General features: G+C 47.7%; 4 protein-coding genes and 1 long non-coding RNA gene across 6 annotated transcripts in view; 3 read left to right on the top strand and 2 right to left on the bottom strand.

Annotated features, from left to right (window-relative positions):
- The first annotated feature begins 1,190 nt into the window (after positions 1–1,190).
- On the top strand, positions 1,191–2,574 carry LOC311362650. The gene is made up of 4 exons (XR_014638822.1): positions 1,191–1,282; positions 1,878–2,042; positions 2,159–2,309; positions 2,395–2,574. It is a non-coding gene; the product is annotated as an uncharacterized lncRNA (long non-coding RNA).
- Positions 2,575–4,221: 1,647 nt separating this feature from the next.
- On the bottom strand, positions 4,222–6,225 carry ccdc32 (coiled-coil domain containing 32). Its single transcript, XM_084482535.1, has 4 exons — positions 6,141–6,225; positions 5,587–5,923; positions 5,226–5,379; positions 4,222–4,861 (listed from the first exon to the last, which is right to left on the bottom strand). The coding sequence occupies exons 2-4, from the start codon at positions 5,834–5,836 to the stop codon at positions 4,663–4,665; spliced, it is 603 nt and encodes a 200-aa protein (XP_084338661.1). The 5' UTR covers positions 5,837–5,923; positions 6,141–6,225; the 3' UTR covers positions 4,222–4,662.
- A 116-nt stretch (positions 6,226–6,341) lies between these two features.
- Positions 6,342–9,937, top strand: pcmtl (l-isoaspartyl protein carboxyl methyltransferase, like). 2 transcript variants are annotated; one of them, XM_084482533.1, is made up of 9 exons: positions 6,342–6,425; positions 6,564–6,697; positions 6,849–6,953; positions 7,098–7,129; positions 7,251–7,355; positions 8,031–8,151; positions 8,356–8,441; positions 8,717–8,886; positions 9,321–9,937. In XM_084482533.1, exons 2-9 carry the CDS (start codon positions 6,580–6,582, stop codon positions 9,331–9,333), a joined length of 750 nt encoding a protein of 249 aa, XP_084338659.1. In that variant the 5' UTR covers positions 6,342–6,425; positions 6,564–6,579; the 3' UTR covers positions 9,334–9,937. The 2 variants fall into 2 exon arrangements, with proteins under 2 accessions (XP_084338659.1, XP_084338660.1); XM_084482534.1 differs by having other exon boundaries at positions 9,285–9,937.
- A 160-nt stretch (positions 9,938–10,097) lies between these two features.
- On the top strand, positions 10,098–13,184 carry rpusd2 (RNA pseudouridine synthase domain containing 2). The gene is made up of 3 exons (XM_084482525.1): positions 10,098–10,728; positions 11,068–11,364; positions 12,042–13,184. The coding sequence occupies exons 1-3, from the start codon at positions 10,156–10,158 to the stop codon at positions 12,924–12,926; spliced, it is 1,755 nt and encodes a 584-aa protein (XP_084338651.1). The 5' UTR covers positions 10,098–10,155; the 3' UTR covers positions 12,927–13,184.
- Positions 13,185–14,799: 1,615 nt separating this feature from the next.
- Positions 14,800–18,478, bottom strand: part of disp2 (dispatched RND transporter family member 2) — a gene marked incomplete at both ends in the record, with an annotated part of 12,081 nt that continues 8,402 nt past the window's right edge. The window contains one exon of the mRNA XM_084481736.1: positions 14,800–18,138. Within this exon, the coding sequence (XP_084337862.1) occupies positions 14,800–18,138 (3,339 nt within the window). The remainder of the gene's footprint in view (positions 18,139–18,478) is intronic.

Below are 18,478 nucleotides of genomic sequence, written 5' to 3'. Positions count from 1 at the left end.
GAGTAGTGTGGTCGTCTGGACTGCTTAGTCGCCCCTTCCACGTTCCTCAGAGCGAAAAGTCCCTTATAGCTGCCTTAGGAGTCACTAGAGCCACTATGGTTTATCAAGATGTGTGACATCGTCTTACACACCCCTTCCTTGTGCCTGTTCCAGTTAACCTGTATTCCACGTTGTGAACAGAAGATGAGCAATTACTGTTATATGAATGCACCTTCCAAATACATTTTATTTTTCTCAATGCTGTTCTGATCTTGAATCACAACGAAGAAATGTTGTCTGTACCAAAAAGGAGTAGGGGTAAATTGAAAAAGAAAACTAAACAAAAAAATCCAACTTCTACGACGTCTTTACTTAATCAAGTGGTTTATTTGTTGTGGATTTATATTCCTCTTCTTAGCATGGAATTCTGAGAGCATCTGGGAACTATTAATCACAGCACAGATAATTTGTATGGTTTTAAATGGATTTATGTAATATAAAAGAAAATATTTAATTGTAATAAATAATATATGAGTTTGAAAGAAAGTGAGTTTTATTTCATTTAAAAAAATGTGTTCGTGGTTGAGTTTGTCTTGAAGATTGTCTTGTGACTCTTGCACCACAAGGGGGCACTCCGCCCCTTGTCCCGACGCGTACAGCAAACGCCAGCAAAGGGACGCAGGGGCGCCGGAATTGCTGGTCCGACTGGTGGTCCGTGAAGGTACTGCAGGCGGTACGTTGGTTTTTAGTTTTGCAATAAGAAACAATTACAATAACGAAAACAAATAATGTATACTATTGAAATAAGTATATTATGAATCAGTTAAGTAAACATATTATTTTAAAAATAAAAGTATTCCATAATGTTTTCTGTTCATTGAGGTGTTGGTTTGTGTTTCCTAGGTCAATATCTGGGAGGTTAGACGTCTTTATTGGTGTTTTCTTTCCACTGTTTCCAACTGACCAGTGGGGTATACTACGAACCTCGATTAGTGGGTTAGCGAGGTATGTTGCGCGCAAAGCCTGGGTTATCTGTGACACGAAAGTCCATCTCTTTTAGCGTCGCTGTATCACCATGGTGACCTGGGAGGTTATCAGCAGATTGGCGTTTCCTAGCCCCTCCTTTAACAATGGCGTCACCAGTTGTGGCTGTTGCCGTGAGCGACCCTGCAGTCCCATGCCTGCACTGCAGTACGCAGATCGAGGAGTGGCTCAACGTGGGTGGAGGTAAATGTTTGACTCCGCACGGAAGAAGAACAACGTGTGTCTGACTCCATAATATTGCGCGCTTTTCTGCCTAGAGGTAAGTTGCCGCTCTCTGTTCGTGCAAATTAAAAACTAATTTATGGAGAAACCAACAAGTTGATCATTAAACTATTCATGGATGCAAGTAACGTGAATAGGCCTCATGTATATAAGTCAGTGTGAATAATTTGACTGGGTAGCCCCGCCCTTTCTGCCGGCGATTTGAGTTCGCCCTGCAGAAGGGTCTGGAGTGGAGAAAAGCAATCATTTCTTTCTAGTTTCGATACGTTTTTGCGGGAGCCAATCACCAAGCTGGCTTTTCCCCCTGGCGCGCTATTGGCTGGTTTAACATAATGACGATGGGAAGCGACGGCAAGCAGCCAATTAAGTACACAGTCAATTTAACTCTGCCCACGCCTCTTGTGCTGAAGGAAATGACAGCAGCTTCCCCAGAACGTCGTGCAATCTACAATTGAGCTTAGTCTGCTAATAGCAAGGCTAGTGAATAATAGCATTTAGGCGGTGTTTTGGGCACATTTCAAGTAGATTAGCCAACTAAGTTGCCGCAATGTGTCCAAAAAAAATCTGATTTCAAATCCAGGTATATAAACACAGTAACTAATTCGCTGTATTTGTGTGTGTTTCTACCCTAGAGTATGTCTGAGAGAAATGAAGAAGGTAACATGGAGCTCCCACATGCTCGGCTCCCGCTACATGGAGCCCCACATGCTGGGCTGAAGGCCTCTCATGCTCTCCACGGTCGAGCCCAGGCTGATAAACTTCCTCTTCCTGAGGCCATCCCTGATAAGGGAAATGTGGTAAAAAGAGAAAAAAACCTGTACATGTCAATTTCAGATGGTAAAAGTTATGTTTTAGCTTGACTTTAAGTGATGCTGTGCCCTTTATGTCTATTCTTTTCCCCTCTGATATATAGAGACACATCAGTATACTTTCTGATGGTGATACACCAACCATTAATAAATGCACCAACAGTGAACTTTTCCACTGTCCCTTCTGCAAATACATGGGTGCAAAATATATGGTGGACAACCATATAAAAGGCCATTCGTCAGTAAAACACAAAGGTGCTTATCTTAAATATTACACAAATGAATTAATTAGTATTTTTTCACAAGTATGAATCTTATTCCCTTCATTCCTCTCTTACAGAGTTCACAATGATCAAGTGTGGATTAAGTTGTCGGACGGCAACACATTTTCATTGTTGCTATTGTGCAGCAACAATTATAAATCGTTCGCAATTGACAAAGCACTTAGAAATACACCTGGAGGAGGGGCATGCTGCAGCCCCCACACAGCACTTTGTGGCCCCTGTACAGCAGTCTGTGGCCCCTGTACAGCAGTCTGTGGCCCCGGCTCATCACCCAGAGGCCCCCACTCATCGCCCATTGGCCCCCGCTCAGCACCCAGAGGCCCCCACTCATCACCCAGAGGCCCCCACTCATCACCCATTGGCCCCCGCTCAGCACCCAGAGGCCCCCACTCATCACCCATTGGCCCCCGCTCAGCACCCAGAGGCCCCCACTCATCACCCATTGGCCCCCACTCAGCACCCAGAGGCCCCCACTCATCGCCCATTGGCCCCCACTCAGCACCCAGAGGCCCCCACTCATCACCCATTGGCCCCCACTCAGCACCCAGAGGCCCCCACTCATCGCCCATTGGCCCCCGCTCAACACCCATTGGCTACTGTAGAATGTTCCGTGGCTACTAAAGCATCTAGTGAACAAAAGATATTTCGTTGTCCTCATTGCAAAATGATTTTAAACAAAAAAAACTTTAAAACACACTGCAGGAGAAAACACAGCCACCTCTTTGAGACGGACGCTTGGCGTGAATGATATCCGGGTGAGACATTACTTAATAACATTTGCTAACATTTTACTATTTTCTTGCCATTATTTTATTAAAATACCTTGTTCACACCTCAGGGCCTAACAGAGCAAGGGTGCTCCAACAACTGTGGCTTGTTTGTTTTGATGGTAAGAACTATTCAGTATGTTATAGCATTGCTGTTATCTGCAAAATGTTTGCTTGCTACATTCAAAACACATTAATTGGTATTGAAATGTATCCTGGGGAAATATGCATGACATTATATTAACCAGTACCTCTTGACTTACAAACATATTTAAATCTTCCTGCATTTCCTTCTTCAAAGGAAAACATGCTGCAAATTAGGAGATGGTGGTGTCTTGGGCCCAGTCCCATTTCTCTCCCCTTAACAAGAACACTTGCTTTGAGTGCCCTTAGCTGCAAGTCAGCTCCCGAGCTGGCTAGCGTTCAAGGGATGATTTTAAGGGGAAAACAGCACTCCCCCATGCTCCCTTAAGTATTGGGACATCCTACCCCTTCGCAGGAACGCGCAAAATCCAGGGTTAGGGCTCAAATCTAGGGGAAGGGCGAGAATTTGGACAGGGCCTTGTTCTCCTGCAGAACTTCCCCAATGCCGTAATATGCCCTCAATATCACACTTTTGAATCACATTACCAAAAAAACCTGTTTTACTCACTGTCAACAGACCGAAGACCGATTGCAGGACAGAAAAAAAACAACGAGAGCAAGGAGGGCAACAGGTGAGAGGTCATATGATTAATTAGGCCCTGTCCCGAGTCTCCCCCTAGATTTCTTGCAGTCATACGTGTGTATATGGCGCAGGCACTCTTTGCTCAGCCACTGAATGTGTTTTTATCAACTTTTTATTGTTTGCGTTTGGTCAGCGGACGGTCTTAATGAATTTAGTGGTATAAGTCGAGGTTTGGGAACCAATGATCTACAGTTTACATAACATATTTTTGGTATAATATTGATAATTTCTCACAGCAAAAGGCTGACTCTTTTATAGAAAAATATATTTCTTTTGTCATAGTGTACTTGAAAAACACTGGTTTATTAGCAGTACAGACTTCAAAAGAGAACGATTTGATCGATTTGATTGAATTTTAATCACATGTATATGTGATTATATATATATTTATATATATATATATATATATATATATATAAACGGGTTAGTATTATACTTCATGATACTGGCAGGTTGACTTAAAACTGCAAAGGAAAAAACATCAGAGAAACAACAACCAGCGTTTGCAGTGACACATTAAAAATGCATAGTTTCGGGGTAACACTGCATTTGGCATTGAACAATTTCCAACTGCATCACGGGCGAGACTATTAGAAAACAAACCTGTTTAAATACTACATTGGGTATCAATATCTATACATCTATAATACGATCAAACACATAAGAAAAGAAAGGCAGGATGTATAAGAATCATGGCTATTGCCTAAACACTTCCTCTCCACAACATAGCAGGAATGCAGGAAGTGGGCTCTAATGGATAGTCCTAGACCTACAAAAAAAAAGGTCTGTTTTAAAACAATATCAAGTGAGTTATCTCCGGATACACACAATCATTTCTCTGGCTGGTGTGGGTCCTCCTCCAAGCCGGGCCTCTCCCCGTCCCCCTCCTCTCCGTCTCCCCTCTGCGTTTGGTCCGGTGCGGCGGTGGCGTCCTCCCGGGTCACAGATGGTCTCAGCAGATACTCCAGCTCCTCTGCACTGATGGCCACCTTCTCTGGGATCAGCCAGCGCTTGAAGTGCTCCATGGCCCTGGGATAGCAAACGCAGACAAGGGAATCAGTGGACACACACGACTGGTATATCTCCCCAGTTAGATGGACACACAGAGCAAATAATGGAATTGAATTACTTTTTAAATAAATATATATTATGATATAATAAAAAAAATGTCATTAGACTTCATTTACATTTAGTTCATAGACCATAGAGAAGTGGCAAGCATGAACAATCGTTAGGTTAACCCAGTTCATTGGGACATTCAGACAATGGGTTTCAACTGGTATTCAAACACTGCATAACAACTAGAGCATCCAGCCCCCAAAATGTATTTACTCATAAGAAACGTATAATAATAAATAGTTCAAGTGGTATGGTGTTGTTGGCTCCAGCTCACCCCTCGTCCAGGTCTCCGCTCTGGAAGATCTCAGACGTCTGTGTGTCGTGCAGGAATCTGTCCCAGCACTCCTTCTTGGCCTGAGACAGAGACTTCAGCATGTCCCTGGAGGTCACGTCACTGGACAGGCCCTTTAGTCTCTTCAGACGATTCTCTAGAAAGATATTTCAAATACATCTTGTCTATAAATAAGCAGCATATATCAATGAGGTTCAGAACCACAGAGAGGAATATTCAAATGAGTCTAGTACTTTGGGGTATAGTTCAGAAGAAATAGGTTAATTTAATAAAGAGGATACAACTTCAAAGTAAATTGTGTACTTAAAGTGATGAAGTCAACTAATGGGACCAAAACAAATACCTAAACTGGCGATGTAGATTTCTGAATCATCCATGGGTTGCCAATTCGTGGTGGGACCATCTGGTGATGGGAGGTCTGCTGTCCTTCCATTAGACTGTCCGTTCACTGGCGAGACTGGCTTGAAGGAGTCTGTGAAGAGAGTGTTCTCTTCCTGATTCGCCAATTCGTCCTTCACTTCTGGTAGAGTGGAGCAGATGTCGGACCACAGATCTCCGCTGGACCGGACCTCCTGGACCCCGAAGTCCTCCATGGTTCTGAGACTCTCACTTCAGAATAACATGCAGGAACCTATGTGTGGTGAGCTGGTCTCGTAGGGACAGAGACAACCCGTCGAGTCCTAGGCACACGCAGAAAGAGAAAAGCAAGAGAAGTGTTGACGAATGCATCATTTTTGTGTTTTTATGTTTTACTCAGGAGCTTTCATACACCAGCGAGCTGCTGTTCACATGCTTAGCTAGTTGAGCAGATCGCTTTGTGTTGAATCTTAAATGTATTCATTTAAAATAAAGACTCTGCAATCAATGCTTTCTAAATGTAACATGAAAACGTCTTACCTGTATAACTAAAGGGAATAGAGCATTAGCTGGTCAGGTATCCTATCCTATATTCTAGCTCTGCTTGCCGATGGCTTAAGCGTCGCTGCAAACCACTTCCTTATTTTGAGAACAGTGATTGGACGATGTAGCTGTCCATCAATCATTTCGAAATGTGATTGGATAACGTTATTCTCGCTCCAACTATTATTGGCCAAGAGTGTTTATGCTCTTTGAAGGGGTCACGTCGTTAAGGTGTCCCTCTTCTTGGATGTCAATTTTGATATCAACACATTAAGGTGCCAGGTAAACCGTGTTCGTTATTTGCCTAGAATCGCCATCTCAACTGTCGGTGCACTCCAGTTCTGCCTGGCACGTTGATAACGAACGGTGGTTGTCTGTATCTGTACTATATCATTCTGAAGTGCTGTATTCGGATTACAGGGAGATCATCCATGAAATGCGAGCAGTGCTCCGGTTGCTCGTAGTGGCGATCCCCATGGGCGTGCTGGTGTCCCGGACCATGGCGTGGATGTCGAGTGGCAAAACCCATCATGAACTCATCAGTCGTCTAAGGGGTAGAGTGGCACCAATATTAAAGACCTTACCCACTGACTGGCGTTAAACGTCCATCTCTCTCCCCTAAGTATCCATGCTGAAACCGTTGATGAAGAAATGGTTGTTTTGTATGATATATGTAACCAATTTGTGTTCTTGTTGCTCCTTCAGAACATGGGGTGATCCGGAATGACCGGGTGTTTGATGCCATGATGGCGACAGACAGAGGGCTATATTCCAGAAACTATGCTTATGCTGACTCTCCACAGTCCATTGGTACACACACACACACACACACACACACACACACACACACACACACACGGATGGATGTTATGGTGATCAATCAATATTATTATTATTATTACTATATCATCAGTATATTGTGTTGATATATTTGGATGCTTGTACTTCACACAGGATACAGTGCAACAATAAGTGCCCCACACATGGTGAGTGGTCAAATATTACTACGATTGGCCTTGACATTTCGGACTGAATGTCAGCCTGTTTAATGAGAGGGCTGAGCACTGTGTAACGATGGGTTCTCTCGGGCTGTGCCTTTCCCTCCAGCACGCCCATGCGCTGGAGGTGTTGAGTGACAAGCTGGTGCAGGGGGCGTCGGCCCTCGATGTGGGCTCTGGGAGTGGATATCTCACAGCCTGCCTGGCTAGGATGGTAATCTCCATATTATCAGTGTTGTCTCTTCATCTTCATCGTCATCCGCTTATCCGGGGTCGGGTCGCGGGGGCTGCATCTCAAGCAGGGGGCCCCAGACTTCCCTTTCCCGGACCACATTGACCAGCTCTGACGGGGGATCCCGAGGCGTTCCCAGGCCAGTGTTGAGATATAATCTCTCCACCTAGTCCTGGGTATTATCAGTGTTGTATTTAACCTGCCTTAAAGGACCTTACTTCACCACCAGGTTGGAGGCTGCTTGGTCATGAATGTCTTGTAGTTACTCTCAGCCTCGTGCCAGGTGGGAGAATAGGGGAACTTAAAGGGGTTGTATTGTTGCTTGCCATTGGTGTGACTCTAATGTGTGCGGTCCTGACTCTATTTTGGGCAGTCCTTACTAGGGTGGGCAGTCCTGACTCTGTGGTGGGCGGTCCTGACTCTATGGTGGGTGGTCCTGAGTCTGTGGTGGGCGGTCTTAACTCTACGGTGGGTAGTCCTGACAGTGTTTGGGGGGTCTCCTCTCCCATTGGTGGGCGGTCCTGACTCTGTGGTGGGGGGTCCTGACTCTGTGGTGGGGGGTCCTGACTCTATGGTGGGCGGTCCTGACTCTATGATGGGCGGTCCTGACTCTATGGTGGGCGGTCCTGGCTGCTCTCCACTGACTCTGTACCCCAGGTGGGACCTGATGGTAAGGTGGTGGGGATCGAGCATATAGACGCACTGGTCTGGACGTCGGTGAAGAACGTGCAAGCGGACGACCCGGAACTGCTCTCCTCCGGAAGGATCCAGTTTGTAGGCGAGTCTGGCTTCGGTTTAACCTAAACTAAACCTCAAACTAAGCGGAACCACGCACATGAGCCTTCCACCTAAACAAACTACAAACGTTGCTAAACAAACTGCAAACGTTTGCTGTTTCTCTTAATGCAAACTTCAATAGTTTGTTTATATTCAGGTAAAAGGTGAACAGTAGTGAGCTCAGTGTTGTGAAATGTGTCACCAGTGGGGGACGGGAGACTCGGCCATCCAGATGCGGCCCCGTATGATGCCATTCATGTTGGGGCAGCGGCCCCCACCCTCCCCAAGGCGGTAAGAAAGATTCCAAAGTATAACAATATAAAATAAGATGAGTGCCTTTGACACGACAAAGGGTTGTCTGCTGACACACACACACACACACACACACACACACACACACACACACACACACACACACACACACACACACACACACACACACACACACACACACACACACACACACAAAATCCCAAAGTATAACCATCTAAAACCAGACAAATGAATGCCTTTGACATGACACGGTAGCATCTGCTGTACGGTTTCTCCCTGTTCGCTGTCGGCAGCTCCTGGATCAGCTGAAGCCCGGCGGTCGCCTGGTTCTGCCGGTGGGACCGGAGGGGGGAGGGCAGGTCCTGGAGCAGTATGACCGGCAGGCCGACGGGACCTTCCTCAAAAAGGCCCTGATGGGCGTGATCTATGTCCCTCTGACCGACAAGAAGCACCAGTGTCCTTGGTACGACCGCTACACCCAGCTGTTTATTTAGTCAACAAGGAATGAGTCATTAGTATCATACTTCATATTTACTGAAGTTGTATTTACAACTTGGGTTGCTTGTTCGATCCCCGGCTCCTCCTGGCTAGGGGTTGAGGTGTCCCTGCAGCAAGACACCTCACCCACACTGCTCCCGACGAGCTGGCTGTCGCCTTGCATGGCTGACACCGCCGTTGGTGTGTGAATGTGAGCATGAATAAGTGAATGTTAGGCAATATTGTGAAGCGTTTTTTGAGTGGCCACAGGTTAGAAAAGCGCTACATAAATGCAGTATATTAACCATTTACTTGCATGGTGAAAGATCTTGCCTGTTGGTGTAAAAATCTATTTTTTTATATTCTTTTAACTTCTTTCCCCAGAGATGATCTCTGACCACAGTGTGGTTGCCTCTGCAGGAGGTGGTGCTGATGTTGTGTTTCTGGAGGTCCATAGAACTGGCTGTAGGTCTAACTCAGACCATCTGCCCTGTTAAACCGTCTCCCAGCAACCTGGAGGAATCTGCTTCTGTCCGCCTTATCAGTGTGTGCTTGATGGTTCTTATGGACTGACCAGAGGGCCGGCCTGTCGGGTGGTTAAACGGACACCCTCCTCCTGCTTGTTCTAGTCTATGGATCGCACACATAAACCAACGCCTGGAATATCTGTGCAGGGAGCTTAAAATCAGTTTTGGATAATTTATTAAAAATGTTAGTTTAATCAAATGTAATTAAGATTTATTATTTGAGCTCTGGAGAAGTTTGACATTTGTGAAATGTTATACAGGCCTTCAAAGAAAATCTATGTCAGAAAAATGGTATTAGGACATATGGCTTTAAAACTATAAAATAGCATATTTTTATTATAATATAATTTAAAAAAATTATTATAAAATATTATTTTGAAGTTATGTACTGCATTTTCTCATAAGGAACACTAACCCTTTAGTGTCGGGTGTGGTAAATTTTATTTTTGAAGCGATGCAATATCGCAAATGTATTTGATCGATGTTAATAAACAAAACATCTGATGTTTATCAAGTATGTTACGCTTTTCATTTTACTATACGGGCAAAGCATCACATGTTTTCTGTGACTTCTGAAACACGTCATCACTGTGCGACACCGGCGAAATCTACAGTGCGATACACGTGAGTGTTTACCATCTAAGTGTCGGCGTTATATTTTATACTTAGATGTATTAAAGGATAGGATTAGCAATTAGAGCACTACTGCCATTTAAAGAGTACCACACATGATCTTCAATTCTCTCAGAAGATACCTCATCAAAAGCACTTTGCTACGTATTCGATTAGATCCATTTGATCGTCCCGTTATCTCCCGGTATCAACATCATACCCCTCCCCGCACCATGGAGGAGGATGCCGTCAGGACATCTGAAGACGGTACAGGTGAGACAGTGAAGGAGCCCCCGGCGGCAGAGGGGACAGGTAAACGCAAGAGCGAGGAGGCGGACGCACCTGAGAAGAGCTCTCGAGGGAAAAGACGCCGAGGAGGCGGCGGGAAGAAGCCGCGTCCCGGGGAGAGGTTCATCCCGCCGCCGCAGAAGAGGAACCCCGGGGTCAGCTTCAGCCAGGAACACTTCAACGAGACCACACATTACTTCGAAGGGGGTCTCCGCAAAGTCCACCCCTACTACTATGACTTCAAAACGTACTGCAAAGGGCGGTGGATCGGGAAGAGCCTCCTGGAGGTGTTCAAGGACGAGTTCAGGTCCGAGTCGATCGAGTATTATCAGAGGGCGGCTAAAGAAGGACGAATCAGACTGAACGAGACAATCGTGGACGACCTGTCCATAGTGCTCAGGGTGAGTGTCGTTTAACACTTCTTCAGAGATATATCAGGTCTAGAATATATATTCCTCGAACAGCTTGTATTAGAATAGGTCGACATATTGAAATGTTTCTTCTGAACCGTAGGCATACTTGTGAATATTGAAATAGGTTATTTTGTATATTCTTCTTCTATATCACACTGAGTTTGGTGTGCGTTGATGCATGATGTAAACACTGCGTCATGTGGATCTCTTTCTGTGTCGAGAGACTCGAGACACTGCTGTTTACAATCTTCCATTTTGAGTTTTGTGCCGAGAAGGGATTGTTGTTGTCAACCCAAACCCTGAGCTCCCGGTTCTTCTTCTCCGCAGAACAACGACCACATGAGGAACACGGTGCATCGCCATGAGCCCCCCGTGGTGGGCAGACCCCTGGAGGTCATCGCCGACAATGGGGAGGTGCTGGTGGTGGACAAGCCGGCCTCCATCCCCGTTCATCCGTGCGGCCGGTTCCGCCACAACACGGTGATCTTCATCCTGGGCAAGGAGCTGAACATCTCCGGGCTCCATACGGTCCACAGGCTGGACCGCCTCACCTCCGGGGTGCTAATGTTCGCACGCACACTGGAGGTGTCCCAGAAACTGGACCAGCTGGTCAGGGACAGACAGGTATGTCCGAAGACATACCTGAAGATGGGGTCTTAGTGATTGTAGACATGGAGGTCCTCTTCTTTCTGTTCTGTGGGGCTCCTGATGTTCATTACAGATGTTCAGATTCCTGAACTTGAGTATCGGCCGATACCGAGTATATACTGATACAGCATCTAGCATTGTGACTGCTAATAGCACTTGTTCTTATTGAAGGGTTCTCTTACGATGACCACAATGTGTAGCCGGTTCACTTACTTTTTCTTCCTTTTAAACTTTTTTCAGAACTAGATCGTTTACATTCATAATCTATAATTATATTAATACATTTGTATTCTTGTAGTTAAGCGTCCATGCATACATTTTTTTTCCGACTTGGTAGCTCAAACGCACCCATTCCGAATTTCGGCCTCCGACCGTTAACGAACGCAGCATAACACTGCACGTGTTTGTGATATTCTCTGCCTGTGTAGTAGAGAGCTAGTCATGTGATCGTATCAGATCAGTGCATAGTACTCGCTGATACCCAATACTGCGTATTAGGCAGTATCGGAGGTATTTCCGTTACTGGTATCGGTATCGGAACTACTCTAGTCATGATAGCATGAATTTGGGTTTTTACTGATTGCGGGCACGGAGCTCATCTTCTACTCCCTTCGTGGTGCTCCTGATGTTCACCTCCTGTTTCTGTTCCTCAGCTGGAGAAGGAGTATGTGTGCCGCGTGGACGGGGAGTTCCCAGAGGAGGAGCAGGTGTGCGAGGAGCCCATCCTCGTGGTCTCCTTCAAGGTGGGCCTCTGTCGGGTCCACCCTAAAGGCAAGGACTGCCGTACGGTCTTCCAGAGGCTGAGCTTCAACGGCAGCTCCAGCGTGGTCCGCTGCCGGCCGCTCACGGGCCGCACGCACCAGATCCGTGTCCACCTCCAGTACCTGGGATTCCCCATCCTGAACGACCCCGTCTACGGTGCCTCGGCCTGGGGCCCGCTGAGGGGCAAGGGCGGGCAGCTGGGGAAGAGCGACGAGGATCTGCTGAAGGACCTGATGGAGGAGCATCGCTCCAAAGACAGCCTCCACCTGCTGGATATACCAGAGGAGGAGGTCAAACCCGCCCCGGGGGAGGTGGAGGGGAAGGTGGATGTTCTGGTTTCACCGGAGCAGGAGAACAAGGATTCACCGAACAATATTAAGCATGATGGTTCCTGTCCTGCAGGGACCGGTTCACCAGGCGTGCAGCACGGCGGCACAGCAAGGTCGGGCAAAACAGCGAATGAGGCGGGAGAGGACGTTAGGATCAGGACTGAGGATCAGCCTGTAGAAAACCTGAGTAGCGATCAGGACTCCGTGAGGAACTCCAAATGCCACGCGACAGCCAATGAGGAGCCCCCGGAGGCCGGCGCCCCTCTAAGGCCCCTCCCCACAGGGATCAGAGACCGGCTCTGCAGCGAGTGTAAGATTGTGAGGCAGGACCCCACGGAGAAGGAGCTCGTCATGTACCTCCACGCCCTGCGCTACAAAGGGCCCGACTTTGACTACTCCACACGCCTGCCTGAGTGGGCTGAGGAAGACTGGGTCGACGACCCATAGGTCCATACCTTTTAGAGACACAGGTATCATCTGTTAATGCCTCATTTCACTGTAAATCAAAGGGAGAAATGCGTCGTTTACTATTGCTGTGACATTTAAAATACTCTTTTGACGCTGAATTTATTTGTGGATGAAGATATGCTGCAAGACAATGGTTGACAATTAAGTTATTTTTAATAAGTTCTTGCTAGAATAAAGCTTTCAGCTTTAAATAATAGAGCTGGTTAGAAATGTCATAAAAGTGTATTTTTTATTTTTATTTCCCCAAGTAACCAGTTTGACAATTGTAAACAATAAGGGTGGCAACATTTCTTATTTCTGGTGTTCCCACAGAGCCTGTGATAATCACCATCCTGTTCTATGACAGGTCATTGTAAGCATTTCATTAAAACCACTCAATCAAGATTAAAGTCGTCAACGAGGAGACTTTGAATTGACCCTGCTTAGGCACACGTGACCGCACTATGTTCTAGTCAAAGTTCATATTTAGCCACCAAACCCTCTGTTGCAGACAATACAACACATTTATTACCTTAAATATCTCTCGTGATTTACTTTTCACTTTTGTAAAAGACAACACACACACACACACAATAAGAGTTGTTTCTGAAAATAAAACTTGCTGCAGAATCTTGGCACATGCTGCACATACGCCATCTAAACCATTTCTCTAATGGCACCGGACAAAAATAGAATCTCTAATGTAGTGTGATGTGGACTGGCAGAATGGAGCCATTCTGTTACTCAGACGTCTGCTACAGGATGCAGTGGGGCCGCATGGAGCTTTGTGAGGTGAACACTAACATGCAGTGGCACAAGGATTTATCAAGGAACCAGTCAACTCACTTGCAAGAACCTTTTTCTTGTCCAAAAGGTAGGGCGCACGCCACACACACACATTGATCTCTGCAGTCGATGGTATTCGTTGTAATCTGTGTCTCACGTCCATTAAGAAAAGTAAAATCACATTTTATGGCACAGACATTAAAACGTCATATTTGAGTTTCAGCATTGACTGCATGGGTAAGGCTACAAATAACAATGCAAGCTTATGTGTCTTATTGACAACACTGACACTATCAGCACAACACAAAACCACTGCACAGCCTCTTAATATGAAGATAGACAGTTTGCCGTTCGGAAACATCCTAAAATAGTCTTGACTTGTTCCATCTGTGTGGAGATTAAATGTACCATTCAACCAACAGGATGGATATCCATTTCCTAAGTGATAATGGATTATTTTTCCTTTAACAATAACACTTTTATAGGTTTATCTTAAAGTTTTCTTTGGCCGTCCTTAAGAACTATACCTTAAAGGTAAAACGTATAAAATAACAAAGCAGCATATTATCTTTGTACCTTTCTTTAAAAGTCGAACGAGGGGGTACACTACAGTATGGCTTGACACAATAGTTCCAGCCTGAACAGTCTGTCACACTGGGGGCAGTGTTGAGGCTAGTCTGTCGGCTGCACAACGTTTGTCTTTAGGATCTGTTATACTAAGGACTTCAGGCACAACGTGACATTCTTAACATATAAGCAACTGATGATAATACTGTATTTTTCTTTTATAATTATGTGCTTATGTGATAGATGGTTCACGAAATATGTGCAGTCTTTGTAGCATGAACAAGGTTTCATGCTTTGATTGATTTTAAATCAAATCAATCCAATTAACATCAGCTCAAGTCATTCGGAAACACATGTAACTTGGTAACCCGGTCGCCCCAGCGGTAGCATTAGTGATGCATGCTGTTATTTTAAGTTACTTCACAACTGGTGTATCTTCCCTTTGAGCATATCACAATAGTAGTTACCAAGCATCCTGATTGGGCACGGTAACCAATCGCACAGCGCTACCCTGATCCCCTCAGCTGTAGTCGGCGTGTTCTCTCTGGCCGTCCCTCTTGAGCCACACGTCGGGCAGGTCGGGCTTACTGTTGGGTATGATTACCACCTCCTCGCTCTGCCCCGTCCGGCCCTTCCCGCTGCCGCCCGAGGACGTCTCGTAAACGGTCTCCTTCAGGGACAGCCTCAGGGTGTCCCTCTTCCCGTTGAGGTGTCCGGGCTGTAACTCCTCCTCCTCCTCCTCCTCTGCCTGCTGAGTGTTGGAGGCTCCCGGCTCCGTATCCCTCTGACACGTCTCCGTGGGGTCCTCCGGGCCGTCGCAGGAGCTCTGGGACCGGTAGAGGAGCTGTGAATGCTGATGGAGCTGGTCTGCAGCTGCGTGTCCCTCTTTACAGAGTGAAGGCTGGTCGATGGTCTCCAGGGTCTGGCTGATGGCCGTCTCCTCCATGCTGGAGGAAGAGGAGAAGGTCTCCCCCCTCCAGAGCTTCACCCCTCCGGTCTGGCCTCTGCACATCTTACAGAGGAGTATCTCCGTGGCGGCGTCTCCCTGTGGTTGGGCTGCCGGTCGCAGGGCGCTCTCTTTGTAGGGGGAGGACGTCTGAAGGGCTTGAGGCGGACGGCACACCCTGTGCTGGTGACTACACAGCTCCTCGCTCTCTGCCTCCGTCCGGTCCCTTTCCATGTCCCTCCTGCACTCCTCGATCTCATCCGAGAGCACAGAGGGCCGGTTGGACAGCTTACTGGTACACGTGCTGTTCTCAAAGCTGTCACTCAGACGGCAAGCCAACGGCTGAAGCTCATACTGCTCAGGACCACGCCCACCACCTCCGCCTCCGGGCTGTTCATCCCTCTGCTGGCGCTGCTGGTGGTGGTTGTTGTACTCGTAGTCCTTCCTGACTCTAGGTCTGCAGAACGCACCGTTAGCAGCCGAAGCCGACCCAGTACCGGGTTCTGTGTCCGAGCAGGAGGACAGCACCCTGTCTGCCGTTTGCTCCGTCAAACAGGGCAGCATGATCTTACCAAAGTCCTTCTGAGGCCCGAAGAAACAGCACAGCGACTGGAAGAAGAATGTCGCAAATCCACACGCGACACATTTTACCAGAAAGAGGAAAATTCCTAACTTCCTGAACACTAAGGCAGTGGCCGGCAACATAATGATCCCCACGCAGCAGAAGGCGCCAGAGCCGATCGCCACGGGACAGCCCATCCGCTTGGTGGCGTGGGCCACCCTCCCTATTCGGTCTGTGTGTGGAGCCGAGTTATAGGAGATGCAGTAGTTGGCAATAAAGTCTACCGACAGCCCAGCCGCGGTGGAAATAAGCAGCGCCTCGATGCCGCTCAGCTGCCATTCCAGTAGGACCAGCAGACCCACGGTGACAAACACGCAGCCCCCCACAGCCAAGGTGCCGTATATGCTCAGCAAAATGTTCCAGGTGGTCAAGAGAAGACAAGTGAAGGTGAGGGCTATTGAGAAGCCGGCTACCACGAGGGTCTCAGAGCTCAGCGCTTGCTGCAGGTCAAAGAGGGACAGTGGACTGATGAACCAGCCGTCCTCGAGCCCCCGTGGTGCGCCTGACATCTCCTTTGAGAACCATGTCGATATCTCTCTGTGAAAGTGACTGGTCTTGCTGTAGTTGAAGCTGTATAAGTATGTTGTTTTGAACGCCAATACGAGCGCAGCGATGCTGCCATCTGTTTGGAAGTACAGGCCGTCGCCGTGGGCCAGATGGCCCTCAGCGGGCCTCTCTGCCAGCATCATCCGGAGACACTGCTCAAAGGTACCGGATGGGTAGGGGAACTGCATATCCTGACAACAAACCCGGTGGCCGTCGTCGTGACTGTCTGGGCAACGTCTAGCAGACACCCAGCGCGTCAACTGCTCCACAAAACAGATGTTTTCCGGCATTGTGTCTCTATCTCCAGATGTTGGCTGAAAGTAGAATGTTTGGTTCTGAATCCTGCTGCATAAATCACTCAACCAGACCTGAGACTCTGGACTGCTCATGTTGAAGTTCGGGTCGAGGACCAAAGAGCCGTTGCTCCTCGGGTTAAAATGGTCCCCGTTATCCGTGGGGCTGACCCCCCAAACCAGCATCACAGTGACAGGCTTATCCTCCCCATTGGTCTGCCTCTCAAACATGAACATGTTGCGGTACTCTGCATCAAACCTCTCAAACGGATGGCTGGAGCGAAAGAGCTGTGTGGAGCTGCTGTCCAGCGTGGGCAGCCTCATACCAGGATCCACACAGGAGATGTATGTCCCACCGACGGCAAGTACCGCAAACCAGCACATCCAGATGTACCTGAACTTGACCACGCCACACGGCAGTATCTTCAGAAACAGCAGGCTGGCCGTGTCATTGAGCCCTCTTTTCAGCCCCCTTAACCTTTGCACTATTGTGAAGAGGCATCGCTTTCTTGAGCTTGTGTCCCAGAAGCCTCCTGGGTTTTTGGCACAGCAAGGCTTCCATCTCTGAAGGGCCGCGGAGGAGGAGGAGGAGGCTACGGTGTAGCGTTCGCGCAGGACGAAGCAGCAGGGCAGCCACACGATGGCGGACAGGGAGCAGATCAGGGAGGCGGTCCCGAGGTAAACAGAGAAACAGCGGATGGCGGTGATGCTGCTGAGATAGCCGGAGAAGAACGCCACACTGGAGGTCAAGCCTGAAGCCAGGACCAGATAGCCCACCTCCTGCATGACCCGACGCACCCGCTTCTCCAGGGGGGCCGAGGGGTACTGCGACAGCTGCAGGTTCCAGAAGTCATAGAAGGTGAAGACGTGATTTGAGCAGCTGCCGAGGAGAATGAGGGCCGCTGATAGGTTGAGCAGAGGGAAGAACGTCAGACGGAACACAACCTTGTAGATTAAATAGGACGTGAGGAGGGAACCGGTGATGGCGAGCAGAGACAACACTGATACGAAGATGGATTTGAGGTACACAGCCATAGTAAAAAACAGAGAGACAACGGCCAGCACAGGATACACAGAATCCCTGGCCAGATAATACTTGAACAAGGTCTCCTTGATACCGAGGTCCATGCCAGTAATGGTCGTGTTGTTATAGGTCAGCTCCCGTCCCTCGAGACTGTTCAGGTAGATATCCAACACATCATCCCCCTTCTCCACAGGGAGGATCAGGAGGCTGTACTTCAGCGATGGCACTTGGTATTCCACCGTCTCTGGGCCCACAAAGTCTTTGTCCACCAGGTAGTGCAGGATGTGGAAGACCACGCGCGTCTGTCTGCAGCGCGACGGCACCGAGGGGCAGGCTGCGTGCCCGGGCGTCCGCACGCAGGCCTCCACCAGCTGGCCGTTGTGGTAGAAGGGAGCGCAGAACCGCAGAAGGCCCAGGGACTCAGACACCTGCAGAACAGGGACATCCGATCAGACACACATACTACTGTCCCCAACACACCCCTCTTACCCACTTATTGTATGCTGTATGTCCTGCCACTTAATTCACACACTTATTGTATGTTGTACGTCCTAGCACTTAATGTACACAATTATTGTATGTTGTACGTCCTGGCACTTAATTTAGACACTTATTGTATGTTGTACGTCTTTGAACTTAAAATAGTCCTTAGCATTGTGTAGCATCTTATCCTAGCTATCTTTGTTGTATAGAGGGAATGGGTAAACCTTTGTTTGTTTGTGCTTGGCACTTGGTTCTATGAACATCCTTACTGTACCAACAGCGATG

This window comes from Micromesistius poutassou (assembly GCF_964030765.1).
Source record: "Micromesistius poutassou genome assembly, chromosome: 17".
Classification (NCBI taxonomy): domain Eukaryota; kingdom Metazoa; phylum Chordata; class Actinopteri; order Gadiformes; family Gadidae; genus Micromesistius; species Micromesistius poutassou.
Note: the sequence above shows the minus strand (reverse complement) of the source record. Positions and strands in the feature narration are given on the sequence as shown.

Excerpts from the sequence above, each read along its gene's own strand:
- ccdc32 (XM_084482535.1), bottom strand. The coding sequence starts at position 5,836 with ATGGAGGACTTCGGGGTCCAGGAGGTCCGGTCCAGCGGAGATCTGTGG. Across the intron at positions 5,380-5,586 it reads AATCTACATCGCCAGTTTAG|AGAATCGTCTGAAGAGACTA; the intron begins GTATTTGTTTTG and ends ATATCTTTCTAG. Across the intron at positions 4,862-5,225 it reads AGCGGAGACCTGGACGAGGG|GGCCATGGAGCACTTCAAGC; the intron begins GTGAGCTGGAGC and ends TTGCTATCCCAG.
- pcmtl (XM_084482533.1), top strand. The coding sequence starts at position 6,580 with ATGCGAGCAGTGCTCCGGTTGCTCGTAGTGGCGATCCCCATGGGCGTG. Across the intron at positions 6,954-7,097 it reads TGACTCTCCACAGTCCATTG|GATACAGTGCAACAATAAGT; the intron begins GTACACACACAC and ends TACTTCACACAG. Across the intron at positions 8,442-8,716 it reads CCCCCACCCTCCCCAAGGCG|CTCCTGGATCAGCTGAAGCC; the intron begins GTAAGAAAGATT and ends CGCTGTCGGCAG.
- rpusd2 (XM_084482525.1), top strand. The coding sequence starts at position 10,156 with ATGATCTTCAATTCTCTCAGAAGATACCTCATCAAAAGCACTTTGCTA. Across the intron at positions 10,729-11,067 it reads ACCTGTCCATAGTGCTCAGG|AACAACGACCACATGAGGAA; the intron begins GTGAGTGTCGTT and ends TCTTCTCCGCAG. Across the intron at positions 11,365-12,041 it reads AGCTGGTCAGGGACAGACAG|CTGGAGAAGGAGTATGTGTG; the intron begins GTATGTCCGAAG and ends TCTGTTCCTCAG.